At 41.1% G+C, this 23,709-nt stretch overlaps 2 protein-coding genes across 2 annotated transcripts; both read left to right on the top strand.

Annotated features, from left to right (window-relative positions):
• Nucleotides 1-139: 139 nt before the first annotated feature.
• On the top strand, nucleotides 140-19,462 carry LOC102218934 (histone-lysine N-methyltransferase NSD2-like). Its single transcript, XM_005795499.2, has 23 exons — nucleotides 140-929; nucleotides 1,377-2,389; nucleotides 3,075-3,216; nucleotides 4,019-4,191; nucleotides 6,615-8,427; nucleotides 8,512-8,636; nucleotides 9,200-9,419; nucleotides 10,858-10,961; nucleotides 11,698-11,757; nucleotides 11,838-12,029; nucleotides 12,133-12,225; nucleotides 12,329-12,452; nucleotides 12,566-12,766; nucleotides 13,798-13,977; nucleotides 14,728-14,884; nucleotides 14,969-15,174; nucleotides 15,248-15,360; nucleotides 15,444-15,713; nucleotides 15,805-15,921; nucleotides 16,027-16,168; nucleotides 16,978-17,084; nucleotides 17,210-17,414; nucleotides 18,210-19,462. Exons 2-23 carry the CDS (start codon nucleotides 1,394-1,396, stop codon nucleotides 18,968-18,970), a joined length of 6,501 nt encoding a protein of 2,166 aa, XP_005795556.2. The 5' UTR covers nucleotides 140-929; nucleotides 1,377-1,393; the 3' UTR covers nucleotides 18,971-19,462.
• A 692-nt stretch (nucleotides 19,463-20,154) lies between these two features.
• LOC102224543 (cis-aconitate decarboxylase-like) lies at nucleotides 20,155-21,378 on the top strand. Its single transcript, XM_005795351.2, has 3 exons — nucleotides 20,155-20,617; nucleotides 20,784-20,876; nucleotides 21,221-21,378. Exons 1-3 carry the CDS (start codon nucleotides 20,540-20,542, stop codon nucleotides 21,320-21,322), a joined length of 273 nt encoding a protein of 90 aa, XP_005795408.1. The 5' UTR covers nucleotides 20,155-20,539; the 3' UTR covers nucleotides 21,323-21,378.
• The last annotated feature ends 2,331 nt before the right edge of the window (nucleotides 21,379-23,709 follow it).

Here is a 23,709-nt window from a genome sequence, read left to right on the forward strand (position 1 = left end):
TTTTTTTTTTTTTTTTACATATACTTGCGCTTTTGAATCTGAATAATTGCAGTGTGCGTTAACAGGACATGCCTGTGTGATCTCGTTGAGAGATAAATCGCTGTTTAAAAGCAAACAGAAAACAATAACTTTTCACGGCGCAGCGGCTCTCGCCGCTTGTCTTTATCTTTTATTTTCCTCTGCGCCTGCCTGGCGGCCTGCTTCCTCCTGCCAGTCCTCTGTGCGGGAAGACAACATGGCGCACAGAGTGAGGTCTGACCGGGGAGGCCGTGTGTGCGGCTCTGAAAGTGGCGTGGAAACCGTTCTGCTCGGTCACAAAACAACACACCCAGAGTCTGCTTTCAAAGACGCCCTGGCACCTCGTTCTTTTGTGGACTCCTTAGAGTTTGTTATTACTGCTCTTTTATAGTTTTAGTAACTTCACCTGGATGTCCTGACGCGCTTGCGCTTTCGCCCGTATTTACATGAGTGTGTGCGGTAGTGAGCGAGTGTCACGGCCCTCTGCGGAGACGGGGGGTTGGGTAGCTGGGTAGCCGATTGGCTGCTGCTCACCAACACAGTCAGCCTGGGCTTGTTTTAACATAACCGGGGGCACTTCGACTAGCACGAAGATAAAACATGTAGTAAATAATCTGCTGTGGCAGAGGGAGACACAGACACCGGTTGTGGCTCTCAAGGTGCAACAGCAGATTGGATCTTGTTCTTCACTGTAAAGCTGACAGTTTCTAAGCGGAGGGCCGTCGCCGCCGCCGTCGCCGCTGCTGCTGATGAGGCGATGAAGTGCCGAGAATGAGAGCTGTGCCTGGGCCTACTACTACTATCAGAGCTGCTGCAGCTGGGATTGTGCAGGCAAAGCCGAGGAAAGCAGTCGCTTTGTGTCACTCCAACTAAGATCCGCTGTTGGTTTGACGGTGACCGACCTCCAAATGGTGGGTTTTTCGCCCTTTTTTCCACGTGTTGACAATGTGTGAGTTAATTGTAGCTTCCTATGATCGGTCGTAGCTTGTTTGTGTGAACCGCTCTTGTGTGTGTGTTTTTTTTTCCTGTGATGGCTCAGTGTCACCATCTTCACTACAGCCTCGGTGATCGCCATGACCCACAATTAGCAGACAAAGCGGCGCTATTTTTCCTAATAACTCGCAAAACAGAAACGTGTGGACGGAGCTCACCGGTGGACGTGTTTAGGGTTTTGTCTTGAGCTGGCCTTTTACAATGGAGGCCATGCTATCATGGTGTGTGTGCGCTACAGTCTTCGCTTTATAAGTTTCTTTGCAGACTGGATAGGCTGTTGTTTTGCTCGGATTTATGTTTGTTGTGGTAGTAGCTATTAAACGTCACACCTCCCTTATCTAACAGTGTCTGTTTCTGTTTACCAGGATATAAGGATGACAACATGAATCAGTCGTACAGACCGGGTCCTAGGGTCGAATCAGCGTTTGGCCCCAACCAGCCAGATCTGAGGGCCCGAAACGGCCCTCTGAGCACTTCTTATAGGAACCAATGTGGCACTGTGACTCGTGGACCGGGCCAGATGCCACAGCCTGCTTTCCTGGGATACAATCAGCTGGAGCGGTTTCGCTGCTACAGTCCACAGAGGAGACCACAGCGTCTGAATGCTGACCCCCAGGACAGGAGCAGCTTACGCTGTGCAAGTCCAATCACTGATGACGACGATGATGAGTTTCAGCCACCAGCAGTCCAACTGCCTCCATCTCCTGGCACTGACAACATGGAGCCATTCGAGACTCTGCATGCAGGTTACAGCCCACAGAGGAGACCACAGCGCATGAACGCCTCACTCAACAGCAAAGACTTTCACCCCAGGAGCAACTTGCACTGTGCAAGTTCGATCACTGATGAAGATGAGGGGTTTGAGCCACCGCCCATCCAGCTACCTTCGTCCCCTGGCACAGACGACATGGACCCTTTTGAAAGTCTGCAGAATGGGAGCAGGAACGGCTTCTCCCCTCGCAGTCCAGACAGCTTCGAGCGCATCCCCGATGCTCCCATCGCCTTTTGGGAGCATCGGGGCTTGCATTTTGGGTCCATGCTGTTTGACAGCAGTGACATCAAGGAAGAGGAGGAGGGCCACGGAGGCGTTCAGGACCTCAAACCTTTTCAGCTCCCCTCAAACGCGACCCAGGATAGAAATGTCACTGGGAGCAAAAGCACATGTAACTCAGTGGTAGAGAGAAGAGCATACAAACCCACAGTCTTTAATCTGATGTCCAAAACTATTTCTGAACTTAACCCCACACTAAGCCCCAGTGCACTGCCAGAAATCACTATGAGAGACGGGTGGAATGTGGGCGAGGAGTCGGACAGCGAAGTCGAACTCACCTCTCCTGTTGACCCTGGGTTTGTCTCACCAGCTGGCACCAACTCTAATGTGAGTTGGACACACGTGGGGAATTTGATTTGCATTGTTTGTGCAGCCAAATGAACATTTGTTTGTCTTGGCTATGTATTGGAGTGGAGAAATCTAATCCATGAGGGGAAGATTCTGATAAAAGTAGCACTTGAAATATATCTTATAGTGATGCACCAATCAGTCAGCCAAAGATAAGAATCTGCTCTGATTAGGTAATAGATACAGAAAAAATATGAAGTATTTACCCTGTTCCTCAAATAAGGCAAAACCAGTTTTAACTTAGTAAAACTCAGATATAGTTTAGTGACATATGCTTTAATGTAAAAATGAGAATAGTCTTATTATTTCCTTGTTTTCTGTTTGAGTCAGAAGCTACCTACGAGCCGGCACTGCAGTTCTTTCTCTTTTGTAGTGTCTAGACACTTAATCTTAATCGCTCAAAATTAGAATCTAGGTCTTCAAAGAAAAGCAGAAGTTGTTTATGACCAGAAAGAAACTGAATATTTTTTTTCAAATTGGTAAAAATACATGCTGAAATATACACTTATAGGTGAAACGTATCTTGATTAAATCTAACACTGAAAGAGTAGCTGCATGTGCTTTCCTATAGCGCTCTGTCACGGTTTTGATTTCATTTGAAGTCAGATGACCTGTCATTTTAGCCTTTGTCTCACATTAAATTGTTTTCCTTGTGCTGATTTAGTCCAACAGCCCAAAGAAAAAACTTCTCCCTGTTGTGAAGTACTTAGACGGAGACCTGGTGTGGGCAAAATTCAACAGACGACCTTGGTGGCCCTGCCAGGTCCTCTGTGACCCAAACCAAGGGGTCCACACAAAAATGAAAGGTGAGTTCTGATGAAGCTTTGATTACTTTTTGTATTTTTATGTGCTGTGGACAGATATGCCGTTAAAATAAAATGTAACCACATAGTAGCAGTTAAAAACCATCAATTCTTATACAGTAATATAATATAGGATCTAAAGATTAAATCTGAAAAGCATCACAAAGTTAACTCATTTTAAGCAAAATTGTTCATAGTTGTGTTTGTACTCCCTTTTAGCACATTTATCCTTCTAGTTTACTTTCTATTAATATGTTTGTATACAGAAATAACCTTTCGAAAAACACTCTTCCCTGTGATTGTGTTGGCCACACATGATCATATTTCTGCAAATATGATCAGAAATATATTTGCAGAAGTTAAAACTCTATATTGTTTGGTTTTTATTCAAACTCACTTTTATTCAAATCTGCTTTTGGACTCTGACAGTTTAATATTTCTCTTATTATTTTTAATAAGACAAATAATACTACACCATTTTTTACTGGTGTAGTATTATATATATATATTTTTGAGAAACTGAATAAGGAGTTTTCATTAGCTGCAAATCCTTATTATAAAGATTAAAAGGAACTCCACAAATTTAACACTGTTGGTAGTAATCAATATAATGAAGAAATTTAACTTTTTTCACAAAAGTAAAATTTGATATTCAGATTTAATGATATGCAGCTTTAGCCATCTCTATGAAACATTTGATCTCACTCGCTAATTGGCACTAAATCTAATTTATTGTCTGTGTGTAACGCAACTAATAACTAATCTGCCGTTCATTTCTCTCTCTCTGTTTTTTTTACCCCTTCAGTACCAAGTAATCGTCCTTGTCGGATGTATTTCCTGGAGACGGTCGGCGAGGTCTCTGAACGCACCTGGGTCCCAGGGAGCGTCATTCTACCATTTGAAGGGGGACATCAGTTCGACGAGCTGCCTGTTCTTAGACGGAGGGGAAAGCAGAAAGAGAAGGACTACAAGTATACGGTAAATAAGTACATTTACAGTCACGGTCAAAAGAAAGTACAGCATCTTTGAATTCTAGAATTTTAACCATCAGGACCTCTAAAAAAAATAATCTGATCTTTACATGGTTGTAGAAGTATTTGCATTTTTAAATGGCTGTGTGCACAAACCCATAACAGATTCCACAGAGTAATGATGTATTGAACAAATCTGAAGCCAACATGGAATAGCTGTGTGTGAAAGGCCCACAGTGACTAAATGTGTCTCTGCTACGGACCCACGTGGGGAGAAACACACACTTTAGAGCCTGTCTACCAGGACACAAAGGAGAACGCGAGAACGTACGGAGCTTTTCAAAAGTGTTAATAGCTCTTTTTCACATTTATTAGGTTACAGCCACAAATTCCAACGTATATGATTTGAATATTAAGTGAGCAGCACAGTAACTCATGGCTGCGAAGTGGAAGGAGAGGGATCCATGGTTTCAAAAAGTCTCTACAAAGCAAAATTTAAAAAGTGTGCCATGCATTTGTGTTCAGTACATCTGAGTCAGTACCTTCTAGAATCATATTTCACACCAGCTACAGCTGCTAGTCTTCTGTGATTGACCTCTACCAGCTTTGCACATCTAAAGACAAAATTTTTTGACTGTTTCCTGCAAAATCGATCAATTTTAGTCCAATCAAAAAGAGAGCATCTGTGAAAGTCTTTTTTTTTTTTTTCAAATCTCACCAAAGAATCTCAATTAAGCTGGACTTTGGGTCATTCTAACACCTGAATATGCTTTTATCTGACTATTGCAACATTCCTCTTGTTCAGGTTTGTTGTCCTGCTGGTAGTTGAACCCACTCTCTAGTCTTTTGCAATCTCCAATAGGTTCTTATCCAGGTTTCCCCTGTTTCTAGCTTCATCCATCTACCATCAGTTCTGACCAGTTTGTTTGTACCTACTGAAAAAAATACATAATTACAGTATGATCGCCATGTTTCACATTGGGGAGGGCATATTCAAAGTGATGTGCAGTGTTTCAACCACTGTCTGTTATATGACTTCCAAAAAGATAAGAAAATGACACTTTTAGACCAGCTACTTAATAGTAGTGGCCCAAATTGTTGCACTGGTTTCAGCAGCAGCGACTCCTCCCTCCTCTCACTAGTGATGTTCGATACCATCGATTTTCTTTTCGATCCAATACTTAGTAAAATTCAAGCTGGTACCGAACAGATACCGATACTTTGTGCAAAAACACCTAATCTGTCTGGTAAATCTAGAAAAAAGTGTATCAATTCTAATCCTTGCTTCATAAGGAACACCGGGCATCACTCTGATTTATTTATTTTAAATTCCGAACTACAGTGAGGTAGGAGCCTTGTTTATTATAGCCAAGCTATTTTAATCATATAACATATGTGAAATAAAAAAAAGACAAGTAGAAAAATAAAAACCCTACTGAAATAAGTCCATTGTTTATGTTTCTGTCGCTGCTGATACTGTCACAGAAATGGTGGTCACGACCCGTAGAGGAAATAGAATGAAATTACAAAAGAAAATAGTAACGCACAGTAACGCTAAGTGATTTCGATAAGTAACTGTAGTCTGACTACTGGATTTGAAATAGCAACGCGTTAGATTACTTGTTACTGAAAAAAGTGGTCCAACGTCAGTAATGCGTTACTGACATCACTGTCTATACGTGTAGCAAAGTATTAACACAACTAATACCATTTCTTTAGAGAAAAAACTTTCTCCTGTCAACCCTTCTAAACAAGCCACACTTGTTCAGTCTTGTTAGAATTTTACTTTTATTAACTTTAACATTTATCATTCTCATGCCTGAATAAAGCTTGAGATGCAATTTCTCTGAGCCCTCTTTGGTCTGAAATTGATGGAATATCCTCTTCTGAAAAGACTGGAAAATGTCAGAAATTTTCCACTACTTGCTTGACTTGCTTGGAATAGACATAATAACTCTTCCAGGATGGATTGCCAACAACAGTTGATTCTTTCATGTCATTGCTGAGGTGTTTTCGTCTTGGCTTTGTGTAACCTACACCTGTATGCTCCAGGTGAGCAAATTTGTAGACTTGTGGTTGATAAGTAAATTAAGTTCATTTAACTATCAAAACCTGGTTGCTACTTTCCCTCTTAAATCTGTTTTTAAGCTGGAGGGGTTGCACTTAGTTTCTCAGACAGAGCTTTTCCAGTTTTCGTTCACATTTGTTTAATAACTACAAATGTGCAATCTATTCTATGTTTTAGCACATATACAGTAAATTTAAATCATATTAAAAGCTGTTAAACCTCCTCACCCTGATAAAATCTTTTCTGACTCCTGATATGTGAAACTTTAGAATTCAAAGAACTGTGTTTATGTTTCTCCATGACTGTACCTTTTATTCTCTTATTGTGTAAACTTATTTAAGCATAAATTCTGATCTGGGCAGATTCCAAAAAGTTTGCTGACTGCGTGGAAAGTCAGTGTGGCCGAAGCTGAATATCTGCTCCCTGGTCGACAGAGGAACAGTGAGAGTACACTTTCACTACCTGTCAATGGAGAAGAACATCTGTCCAGCCTCCCTCCACCTGAAGAGCCGCTGGAGGCCCCCTCCGTCTCCATTGTCCCAAATCGGCCCGACTCGCCTGGTCCGACGACCAACGGAAATGGTCACCATCTCTTCAAAAACTCCACAGCACACGGAAATAAGAGCAAAGCTTTGAAAAAGAAGAAGAAATGTTTGTCGGACATATTTGGTCATATTGTTGGTGGAAAGGAAACTGCCAACAAGGCTGGTCAGCTTCATGCAACAACACGCGCACTGAAGGAGGAGCCGAAGGACTCGCCTTATGCTGATTTAGATTCAGTTCCGATGCTGAATCGACCTAAACGCACAGCTCTTTCTCCAAAATATGACACCGATACCACGGACAGAAAAGAGCATGCTTCAGTAAAAGTGAAAAAGACATCTAAAAAACTAAACCTTTGTTCAGATCCGTCTGATTCGTCCTGTATATTTCAAAACAAAGCGACTTCTAAAGACCCTGAGCAGAGGCCAGGCAAATTGTCTCAGGGTTCAAGTGAAAAGCACTCTGGGACTCTTTCGGCCAGCAGCCGTCTGATAACAAAGGCTCTGAAAGCAGCAGAAGAGACCAATCACAAAGATGGACCAGCCACAAGCCGAGTCCCCCCAGAAGCTCCTCGTGAAGACTGCTTCAGCAAAACTCCTACTGACACTGCCATCACAGCTGAACTATCTCCAAATCGGAAATACCCCAGCAAAACATGTTCCTTTGTTAACCACAGCTCTCCGAAACGTCGCGCAAGGAAGCTGAATAAGAAACCAGTTCACAACGGCTCGGTGGTCAGGTCGAAGTGCGAGGGGATAACTCGGCCTGCGCAGCAGCCGGTTAGAATCAAGGCAGAAAACAGTCCATCAGATCTATCTACCTCCTCCTCTTTGTCTCTGTCTCCAATGGACACCTTTCAGGATAGTAAAGAATTAAGGTTCAAATCACTAGCGATGGAGGAGTGCAGTGACTCTGAGCTGAGTGTCTTTCGACCTGACTCCAATTACAAATTTAGCACTATTCTGATGCTGTTAAAGGACATGCATGACACTCGAGAAAAAGAAGGCAAACCGCTGGTGCTGCCGCCGTCGGCTACCTTAATAAAGGAGGAACCCCTGGTGATCCCCACCGCAGCAGAAGGCGGTCCGCTGAGAGGCTCCTGCGAAGGTCTACCTCTTCAGATCAAATTAGAAAACGGGCAGTCGGAGAAACCCATGCTGAGCCAAAGCACGCCGGTGAAAACCAAGCTCTGCACTAAAGATGGCGCCTCAGCCGACACCTATCACTGTGAAGGCTTTCCTCCTCACGCTGAGGTCGGGAGTTCGGAGAAGCAGCGCAGAAAACAAAGACTTCCGTCTAAACTGAAGCTCACAACGCCTGACCTGCGTTTGGACTTACCTGAGAGAGACTTCATCAGCTTCCAGTCTGGCTTGACGGAGCCTGTAACAGACTCATTTGGCCCCGATTCCTCCGCCAGCTACCTGGAGAAGTCCTCAGAAATAGCTGTGGCTCCAAAGAAGCGCTGGCAGCTGGTTGAGGAAGCTGCTGAGACTGAGGCAGCTGGGAGTGAGAGGTCCGCTGAGACTGAGGCACCTGCCGAGATGAAGGGTTCTCCGACAATGAGAGCATCTCCAGATCTCGAGGCGCACACAGAGAATGACTCGCGCTCTTCAGATGCAAGCAGCACAGCCGGTAAGACTCGAGCAAAGTGCTTTATAGGTTTTTTGGGGTTTTTTTCTTACTGGACATATGAAAGTGTTTGTTTTTTGCACACAGGACAATCTGAGAACAAACGCCTCCGGAAACCAACCAAGAGGCTCTTGGAGTCCACCGAGGAGTATGAACAAATATTTTCCACAAAAAAGAGGTCAAAGAAACACACGGCAGATTGTTCCAAAATGGTGAGGAAAGTTTTGGGGGTTGTGGTTTCCTACAGAACAGATTAAAAACAAGAAACAAAAGATTGGGGATTTTTCAATAAATAAATAGTTACAGCTATCAAAGAAAAGCCCAAAACCATAAGAATAATTATAAAACTGTACAAGACTTGTGCAAATATGTGGACGTTTTTTTTACAATTTGTCCCATTATGATCACAAACTTCAGTGTATTTTATGAGAGACACAGGTAATTGTGAAGTAGAATGAAAATATTACATGGTTTTTAACTTTGTTTTTTTTTTAACAAATGAAAACTAAAATGTGAGTAGTGTATTTTATTTAGTCACTCTGGGTTTTGCACTTCATTTTATTTAGGTCCGCTAAGACTAATTAGGGGCTTAATTCAGATTTTTAAAGTAAGGCTCCTTATCTGTGAGCCTTCATTTCAGAATTTGAGACGACTTTGTTTTGGTCTGTCACATAAAATCACAGCAAGTTTGCTGTTGTAAGGTGACTAAATGTGCCAAAGGTGTGAATACCTCTACTATCCACTTGTGCATTGCGTCTTATGTTTCTGTGTGTAGGAGACTTCAGGGATTACGGCACTCCATGATCTCAGTGCTACAGAAGCCATGGATACCTCAACGTTGTCTTTAGCGGAGCCAGGAGAGGCTCGGGTAAAGATGGATCCGAGTCCGTCTCAGGAAGAGTTTTCTCCTCCAGCACCACCTTTATCTCCTGTCACAGCACCACCCCGCTTTGACACAGACGCAGCAGAGGAAACGTGTCTGTCTTTTGAGTGTGGTGAGTCTTACTCTCCATCTGTTCTCATCAGGTTTTCACGGCTCATCCACATGCAACTCAAGTTTTCTTATCTTTTTATCAGATCTGCTTGTGGCGTTCCCATTTGAACTGGTTATCAGGAGATTAGTAGAATGGTGATAGAGATGAGCCCTCCCATATTATCACTGTTGCTTTTTGAACTCAAATCCACAACAATGGAGCCATTTTTGTGTTTTTTCCCCCCACTTTTTTCAATTAACCTTTCAATTTAGAGGAAAACGTAAACAGTTAAAAATTAAAGTGATTATTGAGGAGATTTGATGCTATTGCCACCTACTGGCTTGATATAGGTATTGCAGTGTTTTTCACTAAATTGATAGAATATATAGAAACAAATTTTCTAAAATGTCCAAACAACATAAAGTGAGTATGATCTAAAAATTGTTTTACAAGTTTTTAAACCTTTAATGTGACGTAGATCCTGTAATGTCCAACTAAAAAACAACCAAAGCTGTTACATGAAAATGAAAAACAATAAGTGCAAATCTGCAATGATCTGGTTGCGCACCATTAAACTGATGTATTTGCTGAATCGGCATTTGATTAATTTCCAGCACTCAGTCTTCTTTGGTTCAGATCTGCATTCAGTCACAGATAGTCTGATTACCACAAGTAATGTTAATCTTTCTAACCAGTTTTTTTTTCTTGTGCTGCTCACTCAGATAGTTTAAATAAAGTCAGAGTAGTACAAATAACGACCCAGCTTTTAAAATGTACGTCGTGACACAGCGTCATCAACAATTTGGGAAAAAATATAAGCAACAATATTGAGATTTCTAAATGTAGATGTTTGATGAAAAGACAGAACAAAAGCCAGTCATGGAGGCTTCCAAGAACCTGATTGGAAGAGCTGCAGGAATTTCTAGTTACGACTGGTTGTCTTCTGCATGTTGCAGTAATCTTCTGTAATCTCCAGATATCTAGACTAAAGAGTTTGACTGGAGGACAGAAGCATTTCGTTTCAAAGAAAACTTCCAAATCTGGGAACAATCTGCTAAAATGTTTTAGAGAGCATGTTGTGGTCAAAAGATGCGATTCCAAAAGTAAAGTTTGGCACTAAAATGAGACTGCACATCCAAAGAACACCATACCAATAGGGAAACATGGTGGTGGCAGCGTCATGATCTGGGATTACATTTTTTATCTGATGGATCTAGACTTATCGAATGAGATCATGACCAGTTATAAATGTAAGTCGGTTTTTACCCAAAACCTTCAGCTGTCCTTTTTCATGATATACGATAGTTAGAAAAAATTCTGAAATTATTTATATACTGGTCTGATGTTTTTACATCTCAAAAGCCCGTTATTTTAACTGTATTTGCCATGTTGTCTGTCTTTGAATGTCAATTTCTGCATGTGAATACTTGAGACTTACCTTAATTGTTTTTAATGTCAGACTCGGGAACATCTCTTCAAGAAAGAAAGAGGCCCAGAAAGCTCTCACACAAGGCGATGGAGTGTACCATAGAAGAAGTGTCAGCAGGTTCCTCAAAGAAAAAGGTATGTTTACGAAATCTAAAACTACATTGCCTTGCAAAGGTATTCACACTAAACTTCTTCTCTTGTCTCTTTAACAACTGTAAACCTCAATGTCTTTTTTTACAGGTGTGCTAATATTTTTTACAGGTGTGCTCGAAATTATTCTTATTTCTGGCAGATTTAGGTTTGAAGTGGAGAAAGTTAAAGATTAGGGTGATGGCAAGGAGCCCTTAGTAGGCTTGGAGCTCATTGCAAATGATTGTCAAAATACACAAGAAGGGTTTGATTGCTTTAATGCCGATATATTGTTTTTTGGTCATATGGAACATTACACATTTTGATTAGCAGTTTTTATTATGACTTTTTTTCCCAAATTTGATCCTCCTTTTCAAGTTTTTTAGTACCTTTTCAGGGATTTATGTTTTGCTTCCAATCAGACAAAAGCTTCTCATTTGAAGAAAAATGATTTGCTAGGGGTATGAATAATTTTAGGCCTAACTGGAGCTGTAATTAGGGAAAGATGGTTCTACAAATTACTGAATCATGGGAGCTGAATACAAATGCCAAAATTTTTTTCATGTTAATTTTTAAAAAAACTTTTAATACTTGTGTCATTTTTTTCAATTTAAAAATTTTGCACATTTATATGGTGTTTTTTATTCATGAAATCTTAATAAGAGATTTACTGTAACTTCACATAATTGTAATGAGTACGGCTGTGTACTCCAGGACTCTGAATATTTATATTTTGTTATAGGAATCTAAGCGGCAACTCAGCATTTCGCCAGACGTGAAAGTGTTAGTCAAGAAAACACAGGTATTCATCAAGTCACCAACCATTTACTATAACATGCTGAAGTTCTGTTTAGTTATTCTAATCCCTGTTTTGCGGGATAGGTTGCAGCCGTGACGAAAGAGAAATCTGCCCCCTGCGCATCATCAGTCCCTGCTGAAGCCGCCAGGCGTCCAGAGAGCAGGTCACCCAGCCCTCAGCGGTGTAAGACCCCGAAGCAGGAGGCTGAGACGGAGCCCTGCAGCGCTGAGGAGAAACAGGAGGAACACACTGGAACACTAACTCCTAAACCTGAGGTGCCCCTGCTGTGCTTTCTCCAAGCAAAACGTAGAATAATATTTTAAGTTTCTATCTGTTCTGACTGCTTCAGTAACATTAGATGATATTCATCTCCTTTAGGTTATGCCAGTGGGTTTGAATGACAGTCTCTCGTCCCCGGGTGATGTTAAGGGAAAAATAGGAGCGGCATCTTTTAAGGAGAGCGTCTGCCAGGTGAAATGACCTTCACACTGACTGTGACGTGATTATTTTCACCTTCTGTGTTAGTGACAGGTATATTATCAGTGTGCCTCTTGCTGCGTGTGTGTTTTTACAGGTGTGTGAGAAGACAGGAGACCTGTTGGTGTGCGACGGTCCGTGTTTTGGCGCCTTTCACCTGCAGTGCATCGGCCTGTCTGCGGCCCCCAAAGGAAAATTCCTCTGTCAGGAATGTAAAACCGGTGGGTCTCGCTTTGTGACTCACAAAGGACCTAAAACCTTGCGAATGACCGTGAGCCGTTTGCCCTGAAACACTACAAGTCTTGCGATTCTCATTGACTTCATTTTGTTTCAGGTGTTCATAACTGCTTTGTGTGTAAGAAGTCTGATAATGGAGTGAAGCGCTGTATCATCCCCCTTTGTGGGAAGTTTTACCACTCGGACTGCATCATGGCGTATTCGCCCACCCAGCCGCATAACAAGGGCTTCCGCTGCCCTCTGCATGTCTGCCTGTCATGCCACATCACCAATCCTCTCAACGCCTGCAGCACCAAAGGTAGACCCCTCATCATTTCAGTCAAACCGCATCTGTAGAGGAGCTTTTATAACAGGTGCAACATGTATAGCACGCTGAACACCGGGGCACATGATTGGCTGGCTGCCTTCACTCAGACAAGACAGAAGCTCTTATTTTTAGCATCACATTTGATAAATGATCAGGTTTTATGGTTAAAATAATAAATTAGTTGTATTTTAGATAAGCTTCTTAACAGTAAAGAGTTGGCTCTAGACACCTGAACTAGAATAAATCAAAGATTTAAGTTCCTGGCTTGGAAAGTGTTGAAACTCCACAACTTGTGAAGAGGCCCTTTGACTCTGCTGCCACCTTCTGATAAACCAATCAATTGCAGGTTTTACATACTAATTATAGACATCTCTAAATAAAGTTGTCATCCAAATCAGAAAATAATTGTTTTAACCAATTTGAGTAATAAACTGAACTTGACCAGATTGTTTAATAAATAATATCAATCAAGGACTCTGAATCTTTCTGCATGACTGGATTGAATTGTCGTATGTTGTGAATCGGCACTTTAAAAATAAGGTTGAGTTAAATTCAATAATGAACAAGATTGCATAATCTTCAAGGTCTTAATTGCACAGTTTTAAAATTCTGCCGATTTTTAAATAAACTCCTAAAGTATTTGATAACTTTTCTTACTTACCAATAATCACCTTGAGGAAGTTCTAGTATTTTTTCTTTCTTCTTACAAATTTAAAACCCTTTGGGGGAAAATAAGTGCATAAATAGAGTTCTACAGAGTTTTCAGCATTTTTAGATAATTTTGATTTGTTAAAAAAAAAATTTCTGTGTCTAAACGTCTATGATTCTTTTTCAGTTGCTTACTCAGTATTTGGGGCTATTATGTCTCTCAGTGTCCCCACAATTCAATGTTTCTGTGAAATAGTAAATTCATTTAAAGTAGTTAATCCCATACAATAGTGTCAGCTGTATTAAACTTGAACTTGGGTTACGGGTAAATTTCTGCACGTGGATGAAGCTGTTCTGTGTGTGTTGTTTCTCAGGTCGGCTGGCTAGATGCGTCCGCTGTCCCGTAGCTTATCACCCCAATGATAACTGCATGGCAGCAGGCAGCCTGGTGTTGTCCAACAACAGCTTCCTGTGTCCCAACCACTTCGCTCCTCGCAAAGGCTGCAAGAACCACGAACACATAAACGTTAGCTGGTGCTTTGTCTGCTCCGAAGGTCAGTCTGGGCTCGGGTCTCCCTTTTAGCTTTCAGTCATGGTGAACAGGAACTATAAAGTCAGTTGTGGGGTTTCATGTGTAACCAGGTCCTAAATTTAAACTAAATCTCATCTCAAGTCTGCAAAAAGCCAACAGATTTCTCACTTTAAAATACAGATGAAGTCAAATGGTAAATAAATCCTTGTTGTTTCTGCAGCCTTTAAGAGATGCTAAATGCTACAGAAACAAAGTAGCTGTACTTTTTAGGGGATTTCATACTGATCATTCAACAAATCTTATTGGCTAGGGAAATATTTTAGAACTACTTCGATAAGTGATTATTTAAAGTGATTTTCTATTTCATACTTACAGTCTCCTATAAGAAAAATGCTATATGCCCAGCAGAATGTCAATTGCAGTTACTGTGGTGTGATTATGTACCATAGTCTGTTTTATTTCATAAAAATACGTTGATCAGAACAGGCATCACAACCAGAATTAACAGATCATCAACAAACAGAGGTTTTGACAGTTTTCTGCTCTGGATAGTGTAATGCTTTGTTGTTTTGTAATTTTGCAAATTTTCATCTAAGTCAACTGCAGACTTGTAAGGATAAAGTAAATATGATTGGGCGTATATACTTTAGCATATCAGAACAAACAGCTGTTAAGTTCGGGGGCGGAGGGGCGATGATTGATGTTGCATCCACAGGACTTGGACAACATCTCCTGTTTATACTGAAGAACTTGTATTTTCCTGACGGTACAGGGGGCAGTCTGCTGTGCTGTGAATCCTGTCCTGCTGCTTTCCATCGGGAATGTTTGAATATAGAGATGCCTCAGGGTAGCTGGTTCTGCAACGACTGCAAAGCCGGAAAGAAACCTCGCATGAAGGACATCCTTTGGGTCAAATGGGGGCGATACAGGTAAGGGCGCAACATTTCTTCACCACACAACAGCTCAATGCAACAGGAAAGGTACTCTATCTGAAACCTGGCCTGATGCTTCAGGTGGTGGCCCGCTGAAGTGTGTCTGACCAAAGACGTCCCAAACAACATCTTGAGGATGAAACATGAAGTGGGAGAGTTCCCGGTGCAATTCTTTGGCTCCAAAGATTTTGTGTGGACGTACCAAGCCAGAGTCTTCCCCTACATGGAGGGGGACACTCACAACATCGAAAAAATGGGGAAAGGATCTGACGCAGTGTACAAGAAAGGTATGTGTTTTCGCTAGTGTTTTAATTCTGCAAATGAATGACATCAGCTGAGATTGTATTTGTGTCCTTAAAGCCTTGTCTGAGGCTGCAGAGCGTTTCAAAGAGCTACAGACCGAGAGAGAAATGAAGCAGCTTCAGGAGGACAGAAAGAACGACAAGAAACCACCTCCGTACAAGCACATCAAGGTACGCTGAACTGACCCAACTGGACGTAAAACCAGCTGACTGCGATAAACTGAAAACCTGGTGAACGGTACTTTGTTTCCTAGGTGAACCGACCCATTGGGAAGGTGCAGATAATCACTGCCGACCTGTCTGAAATCCCCCGCTGCAACTGCAAGGCGTACGATGAAAACCCGTGCAGCATGGATTCGGAGTGCATAAATCGCATGCTGATGTATGAGTGCCACCCGCAAGTGTGTGCAGCCGGGGAGCGATGTCAGAACCAGACTTTTACAAAGCGACAGTACACCACTGTGGAGATTTTCAGGACGCTATCCTGTGGATGGGGTTTACGCGCAGTTTCTGATATCAAGAAGGTAAATTGGGAAAAATACACACAGAAACATTTTGAGAGATTTTGACACATTTTACTTATTTCTCATTTTGTTCTTTGATTTTTACCTCTAGGGTGCTTTTGTGAGTGAATATGTTGGGGAGGTGATCGACGAGGAAGAATGTCGCGCCAGAATCAGACACGCTCAGGAGAACGACATCTGCAACTTCTACATGCTGACCCTGGACAAGGTGATTCTGGAACGAATAGCTGTCAATGGAGCACGGAGATGGGATAAATGATCAAACACACTGAAACAGATCAGAGGACTGAACTTGTTATTTTTGTTCATTTAGGATCGGGTCATTGATGCTGGACCCAAAGGGAACCAGGCACGCTTCATGAACCATAGCTGCCAACCAAACTGTGAGACTCAGAAGTGGACTGTGAACGGGGACACCAGGGTTGGGCTGTTCGCTCTGCAGGACATCCCAAAAGGTTTCACTGATCGAATGGATTGTATTATTTAAATTTTTTTTGCCTTCTTAAAGTTAATAGTTTTTACAACCTTTCAATTATGGTTTGATGTGCTGCACTAAATAATTAAATTTATTTAATGCTAAAGATTTATAGATTTAAAGATTTATATGATGATTTATATGATATTTGATGATTTGTTCAGTTAAGAGGAGGAAGTCATAAGAAATGTTTCTCTGAAAGTTTTAGCTTGTAGACTCAACAGATTGGCACCTTAGCCATGGATTTTAATAGTGCTCCATGTTGAACTCAGCCTGCCTGTAAAATGAATAATTGTGACAAAAATGTTAGTCCTGCGAACTAAAATAAAGTCAATTTGATGTAATTTGTTCTCCGTCAGTGAAAGGAAGCAGCTGAAAATCTCAATGTTCTACACATTTTTAGACAGGGGCTTTAGCTGCACTATTAAAGCGTTTTGAAAACAGCATTTTCTTAAACCATATGCCCTTTTTCTCTAGAATCAGAGTTACCAAACTCCGGTCTTCCATGGCCATCGTCCTTATGTGTTCGCATCTGAATCAAATGTATAAATTGACTCGTCAGAGTGTAGTCAGGTTCTACTACTGGCCTGGATATTTTATTTAGCTGTGCTGAAGCAGAGGTCTAAAAGTTGCAGGACCCCCGTTAGGCAAGGTGAAGCCCTTGTGTGACTTATTCATGTTTCATTCTTAGAAGATTTCTAAGTTTTCTGACTTTGATATGTGATTTTTGCTCTTTATGTGTAGAAATTGTTTTTGACAATTAAAGCATCAGTATGATTTTCACTTTAGGGGTTGAGCTGACCTTCAACTACAACCTGGAGTGTCGTGGTAACGGGAAGACTGCTTGTAAATGTGGAGCTCCCAACTGTAGCGGTTTCCTGGGGGTTCGACCAAAGGTAAAACTGTATATTCAATCCGTGGTGCCTCTGATCACAATATTAGTCAAAAATAACGCTCACCACTGATTAACCTTCACTTGGTTCCTGCTTTGCCAACCGCCCCATCCCCCATCTTTACTTAGAACCAGCCACCAGCTGAGAAAATGAAACTGAAGGAAGGGAAAAGGAAAGGCAGCATGAAGAAGAAGACCAAGCAACAAGTTACGAAGGAGAGGGAAGACGAATGCTTCAGCTGCGGCGACGGAGGCCAGATAGTGTCCTGTAAAAAGCCAGGATGTCCCAAAGTCTATCACGCTGACTGCCTCAACTTGGCAAAGCGGCCTGCAGGTTAGTAGATCTACAAATGATAACCATTTCAAACTAAAATTTATACTCAAAGTAACGATGTGTTTCAAACTGAATGTTTGTAAAGGTAAACATGAGAAGAAGACAAAGGTTAAGAAAAGGTACTAACTGAAGTGGGAAGATTGAAAGGGCTGCCAGAAGATAAAAATTAAAGTTTTGTAAACTTAATGTGGTTGAAGATGAGTTTCATTTTATATTTCACTTATTTTTGTATTATGATTTAAGAAATAATCTGTTAGTGAAGATGTAACAGAAAAACCCTGATTTGTTTTGCTGTCTGAAGCACACATGTTAAGTTGGCTATTTAATGAAGAGACTGTTGTTATAGCAACATTTATTGTCTTTGTTGTTTGGCAACAAAGACACCTGGCTTGGTATCCACTTTAATAAATTATTTTGTTTTGGAATTTAATTTGAGTTCATGTTTTATAATGTTTGGGAAGCTTGTTTGGTGGCCATCTTGACATCCTTCTAGACTAATTTGATGTGTTGTGTCTTGTAAATCAACGCAGGCTTAACACTCAAATCAAATCATATAAGGAATTCAACATTTTTGGAAAACCATGTAGAATTGTCTTTCTATTTCATAATTCTGTACTACGTTGTGTTTGTCCATGACATAAAATCCCAAAACAAAACACAGAAGTTTGTGGTTGTAGCATAACAAAATGTAGAAAAGTTTAATATTTTAGCACATTTAAATATTTAAAACACTAATTGTTTCAATATTTTTCCACATTTCAACATGGCTGAAGTAATGAATGATCTTGTCTCCAGGGCGATGGGAGTGTCCATGGCATCAGTGTGACGTTTGCGGTAAGGAGGCAGCTTCGTTCTGCGTGATGTGCCCCAACTCGTACTGTAAAGAGCACCGAGAAGGCAAGCTCTTCATTTCCAAACTGGACGGAAAGTTGTCCTGCAGCGACCACGACCCGTGTGGCCCCGAGCCACTGGAACCTGGGGAGGTACGGGAATACATGCCCAACATGGCCTCCATGAGGCCTGGGAACATGGCCGTGCCCGTCCCTCCCGACACGCTTCCAGCCGCCACAGGAGCGACTCCTCCTTCGTCTTCTTCTGCTGCTTCCCTCTCCTCCACTGACTCCCAGGCTGCTCCTTCCGGCCGAGAGCCTCCTCCTCGACTCTACATCAACACAAAGACCGCTACTTCCAGCTTCGTCCCCTCCAGCACCTCCTACCTCACTGACAGAACTGAACTGACAACCGGCGCCGCCCGCGAAGGAGAGGACGGAGAAGTGGAAGACGGTGATGTGTACGGCTTAGACTTGGAGGAGGACGACGAGGAGGAGGACGAAGACGACGAAGAGGACAATGAGACCGAGGAAATGGAGGTTGTGGAGGACGAGGAGGAGGAAGAAGAGGAGCCTCCTTATGGAAGCGACGCACTAGAAGACGAAGAGGAGGAGGAGGACGAAGAAGGCGGGGACATGTGCGGGACGTGGGGCGGCTACGTGGATGACGATGCTGATGATGAAGAGGTGGAGGAATGGGGGAGGCTGGAGGACGATGAGAAGTGACTCCCTCTGTAACGCTGAGCAGGAGCTCCCTCCACACGCTGACAGGACTGAAGGCGTTCCTCATTCGGGTACCTACTTGAACGCAGCACTGCCTTCACTGTGGTACAGCATTGCCTTCTCATCTCCAGACGGACAGCGGGGATGTGTCCTGGTGCTAAGGCTGAACTGTTGTCTCACTCAGTCTCTTTATATTCCTGTCCAGACTTTTATTTGTGTTTGGTGCTCTCTTGATTTGTTCTGTCTTTTCACACTGTTTACATAGTTCAACCTTTTTTTTTTTTTTTTTAAATGTTTGTAATATAAGAAATGAGTGAGAAGTTTGACCAAACCGTCATCAGGAGGCCGTCTTGTCTCATCGTCCCTGTCTTTACGCCCTCTTTCTGTTTCCAGGAGTTGTTGAATCCCTGTTACAGTTAAGCAGAAACAGTACCTGCTCTGTTTGTGAGGAGTGAAAAATAAACCCACTGGAGTCATTCATTTCAGATAAACATTCTGGGTTTCTCTGTATAACAATAGTCTGAACAAATTAGGAAAATAGCTATTGGGCAGATGGAGTTACAGAAAGCTCATGGTGTAATGGCTCATCAGACAGGCAGCCTTCTTAATTATTGAAACACATAGAAGTCATGAAAAAGGGGTTTTTGTTTAAAAAAATAAGAACGAATTCTATGGTGAGAAACAGTGCTGACCAAAAAGATGATAACAAAAATATGATGAGATTAAATCTCCCTTATCCTTGCATTTTGTCTGATATTAAGTGTAGCTTTTGAAACCTCTGGAAATTTTTAACTTGACATAAAAACATGCATTTCTGAGCACATGAAAGCTCAAGGGAGGAATTGATCCACAATACCAAAAAGGCATTTTGGGCATTTTTCTGCTCCCAACTTTGTGGGAACAGTTTAGGAATGGCTCCTTCCTGTCACAATGTGAGTGTGCAGCAGTGTACAAAGCAACCAATGATTATTTTAGTAATTGATTATTTTATCTGATAATCTAAAAGAATATCGGCACATCCTACGAATTCGTCATTTAGCCACTCGTTTTTATATCACATTAGACATACATTAAAAGATGAATATTGGCAAGCTATTCCTTTTTTAAAATAATAAAATAAAAATTTTATTGCGTAAAATGCGATAACACAGCAATTCTTTAGTAAATTTGAGCCTGGTGATGCTGAAACTGTCACTTGAGTTTTGTGTAGTACATATTTATAACAAAGGTCTTCTTATTTTAAGTGCAACATTTTTGTATGGTTGTGGCTTAATTATTGCTCTAAATATGTTGTTTTTTCAGCAAATGGCCTTTTTTTGAGTCTTTATGCTCCAGTTAACGATTAATCGATTACTAAATTAGTTGACAATTATTTCAATAATCAATTTGTCACGATTAATCATGTGAGCCCTACAAGCTTGGTGTAGAAGATCTTCAGTTTTCTAGGCTTCTCTCAACCTGTGAGCCACGCTCTACACACAGAAGGACACAGTCACAGCCAGTTTTGGACAGTTCATCAGTGAAATCAAGCCCCAGCATTTGTCCCCTGTTGTCCTCCAGCGCAGTAAAAGGATGGTGCTGGACAGCATTGGGGTCGGCCTCATTGGAAGCACAACAGATGTCTTTGATCTGGCCCTGCAGCACTGCCAGGTAAATCAAAGTATCTACTACTAATGTGCAAATCAGTGACCCTGTAGAAATGCTGAGTCAGGGGAGATTCGGTGTGGGGACAAATGACCAAAGGAGTCAAAGATATCTGGTTATTAAAAGTGTTTTGGTCAAGAATAGATCATTTACTAAAGTCTTTTCATTTCAGCACATGTATGCACCTGATTTCATCAGCTCTGTGTACGGCCGCAGCAACGTCCGGCTTTCCCCAACCCTGGCTGCTTTCGTCAACGGAGTGGCAGTGAGTATGAGGAACTGGACCAAGTTTAGTCTCTGGTACAGGAACTGCTTTAACTCAGCTGTTCCTGCAGTCTGGCTCCTCAAACAACACAGTTGGTTTACAAAAATCAAAACAAGCCACCTGCCCCTAAATATTTCCATGAGTGCATTTGCTACCAGAGAAGCTACCTGACACATCAAGCTTGTTTCTTCAGGAAGTAGTTTAAGTAATTTTTCTTTTCGTTTTAAGCACACCAGACAAAGATGCACTTTATTAAGACTGTAAACAGGTGATCTGAGTCAACTGAGCTATAAACTGCTTTCTGATTTATCAACATCCAATGAATAAAGTCTTTTTGCTTCCAGTCTCAGTCCTTGGACTTTGATGAACCCTGGCATCCAGCAACTCATCCATCAGGGGCCGTTCCTCCTCTATTAGTGCTCAGTGACATGATGCCATATTCCTGAACTGCCAGTTCCTCAGAGTTGGAGTCAAGTCACACCAAGATTAAACATCTTTAACAGAACTCTTCTTGTATGCAGCTTATTTTGGTTGTAACCTCATGAGTTTATAGACTTCCTGTCCTGATGTCAGTACTTTTTAAAGTTTTATCATTATGCTTTTATGCTCAGAACGGAACATAATGATGTTAGTGTGAGGGACAACATTAGCACAATAAGCCATGTGTAGCTGAACGTCTCAGAGACCTCCAGAAGGGTGTGTGTTTTGTGAACAAACTGTGCTTGTTTTATATAAAATCAGCTGTAGATTTTGTTCTGTTGGTTGTTCTGTTATAACCATGAGCATAACACACCAGATATAAAAATATCAATTTCATCACCAGGATGAACAGATATTGTCTAAAGTGTCTGTTTCTCTGTGTGTGTGTCTGTGTAAGGTTCACTTTCTTGTCCACTTTTCTATAGAGGCCAGATTTGTGAAGTTTGCTGCCTGTAGATGTTCTGTAAACAGACTCATCCACCTGAGCTGTGGATCCCTGCAGCTCTTCTGTACAGCAATAGTTTTAGTGTCTTGCCACACACACTACAAGTTTCTGTAATCATTGTGGACAGATGAGGGACATTTTTAATTTAACGTGTCAGTAACATGGACAAACAATACATTTACCATATATCATTCTAACTGACAAAATGCAAACTTAACATATCATCCTAAACATCAGAAGTACTTGACTGGAAAGCTGAAGTTGTATGCTCTCTGTTCTGCATTTCATTAACCAAACTATCACTTTAATGTGAGAAACCTATAAGTGCCAGAAATGTCAGTTGAACCTGAAGGTTACGCCACTCAGGTATTTGTGAGTGAAACTTGTCTTGATGTTTTCAGTTGTTTTACTTTAGTCAGCTGAAAAAAACTAACTTTTAAATTGTTAATATTTACTACAAAATAACTCCCTATGGTAAATTATTGTTAGATTTTTGTTACACTTTTTTTCTAGGTATGTTCAGTAGACTCGAAGCAGGGAAATCATCCACTAGAGGGCAGGCTTGGATTCTCATTCAACTCACAGCTTCTTTTCGTATCCTGAGGTGTTTTTGGCTCCTGCATGTGAGATGTAATGTAGAGTCTGGATCAAAGTTTAAGGCTTATTTAGCAGAGCCAAGCTTATTTAATCTCTCTTAAGCAGGTTAGGGTGGCTGAAATTGAAGAGGAACCAGCCAGACTGCTAACTGTCTTGGTATGTCATCAAGAAAAGAGAAATACCAAGATAAATGTCAGAAATATAAAAAATGTACATTTCATAAACATTATTAATAGAAATATTGTTTACATCAGGATCTGTAGACGATCTGTAAAACATCCACTAGAATGCAGGTTTGAATTTCCACTTAGAAAAAACACAGCTTTGAAGGAAATCTCATAAAATGATTGAAATGCTGATATTTAAATGTCTACACACTGATCAACAGACTTACATTCCTCCCATGCTTTGAGTGAATTTGCTTGTTCACTTACCAATTTATGACAGTATTTTCTATTATCAGGTGTCTTGATGCATATTTTCTTAAAGACAAATCTTTTTAAGGTGATGCTATAGTTTTACAGGAATATCTTCCATCAATAAAACATGATACTTCCTTGATCTGACCCACTGTGTAACACACTCGGAAACTTGTGAGTGACATGGTGTGTGTTGTTCTCAGTTTTCAGGCTTTAGACAGGCAATAAAAACAAAACAAAGATCTGTTGTTGTTTTGTGGAAACTCCAGTGGTGCCACAGCTATAGATGCAGAGAGGCTAATATCTGCTTCTCTTTGACAACAAGTCATTTAGTTAAGGAGGAAGTTAAGCCATTCATGTCTCTCTTGGTTATTGTTTAGCGAAATAATAGCGGCATCAGGTTCTACGGGGTTTTTTCTTTTCATCAGAAAATGGACTTCCTTGTTATAAAACACCAACGTTAAAGGAATAGTCGACAGAAAAGTTGTTTAAAATGCATCCTTGTGTTGATCTTTATGCTGATCTGTGGATAAAATCAATTTCCTTAGCTCTGTGTGAACTTTATTTTATTGTTTTCCATCTATAGACATTCTAAGGTTGGTTTTCTCTTGAAGATCATAAAGTAAAACTAGGTACTACAATATCAGTCTTTACAAAGTTAGATTGAGTCTCACATTCTCATTAAGTGTTTTATTATTAGATACAAAACCACTGGCAGTAACCCAAAAGCATCATTCAGATAAGGATAGGTTTGTTTTCCCTTATTCAGGACTTTTTTCAAGATGCTGCAAGAAAAGAAACTAATGAAACTTCCCTCTCATTGTTTTCTAGGAGTTTTCACCCACTGTTGTCTTGTTTGTGTTTCGTTCACCTGTCAGAATCGAGTCACTGC

Source organism: Xiphophorus maculatus, chromosome 23 (genome assembly GCF_002775205.1).
Source record: "Xiphophorus maculatus strain JP 163 A chromosome 23, X_maculatus-5.0-male, whole genome shotgun sequence".
In the NCBI taxonomy this organism is placed as follows: Eukaryota; Metazoa; Chordata; class Actinopteri; order Cyprinodontiformes; family Poeciliidae; genus Xiphophorus; species Xiphophorus maculatus.

Excerpts from the sequence above, each read along its gene's own strand:
- LOC102218934 (XM_005795499.2), top strand. The coding sequence starts at position 1,394 with ATGAATCAGTCGTACAGACCGGGTCCTAGGGTCGAATCAGCGTTTGGC. Across the intron at positions 8,637-9,199 it reads CGGCAGATTGTTCCAAAATG|GAGACTTCAGGGATTACGGC; the intron begins GTGAGGAAAGTT and ends TTCTGTGTGTAG. Across the intron at positions 12,767-13,797 it reads CAACGCCTGCAGCACCAAAG|GTCGGCTGGCTAGATGCGTC; the intron begins GTAGACCCCTCA and ends GTTGTTTCTCAG.
- LOC102224543 (XM_005795351.2), top strand. The coding sequence starts at position 20,540 with ATGGTGCTGGACAGCATTGGGGTCGGCCTCATTGGAAGCACAACAGAT. Across the intron at positions 20,618-20,783 it reads TGGCCCTGCAGCACTGCCAG|CACATGTATGCACCTGATTT; the intron begins GTAAATCAAAGT and ends TTTTCATTTCAG. Across the intron at positions 20,877-21,220 it reads CTTTCGTCAACGGAGTGGCA|TCTCAGTCCTTGGACTTTGA; the intron begins GTGAGTATGAGG and ends TTTTGCTTCCAG.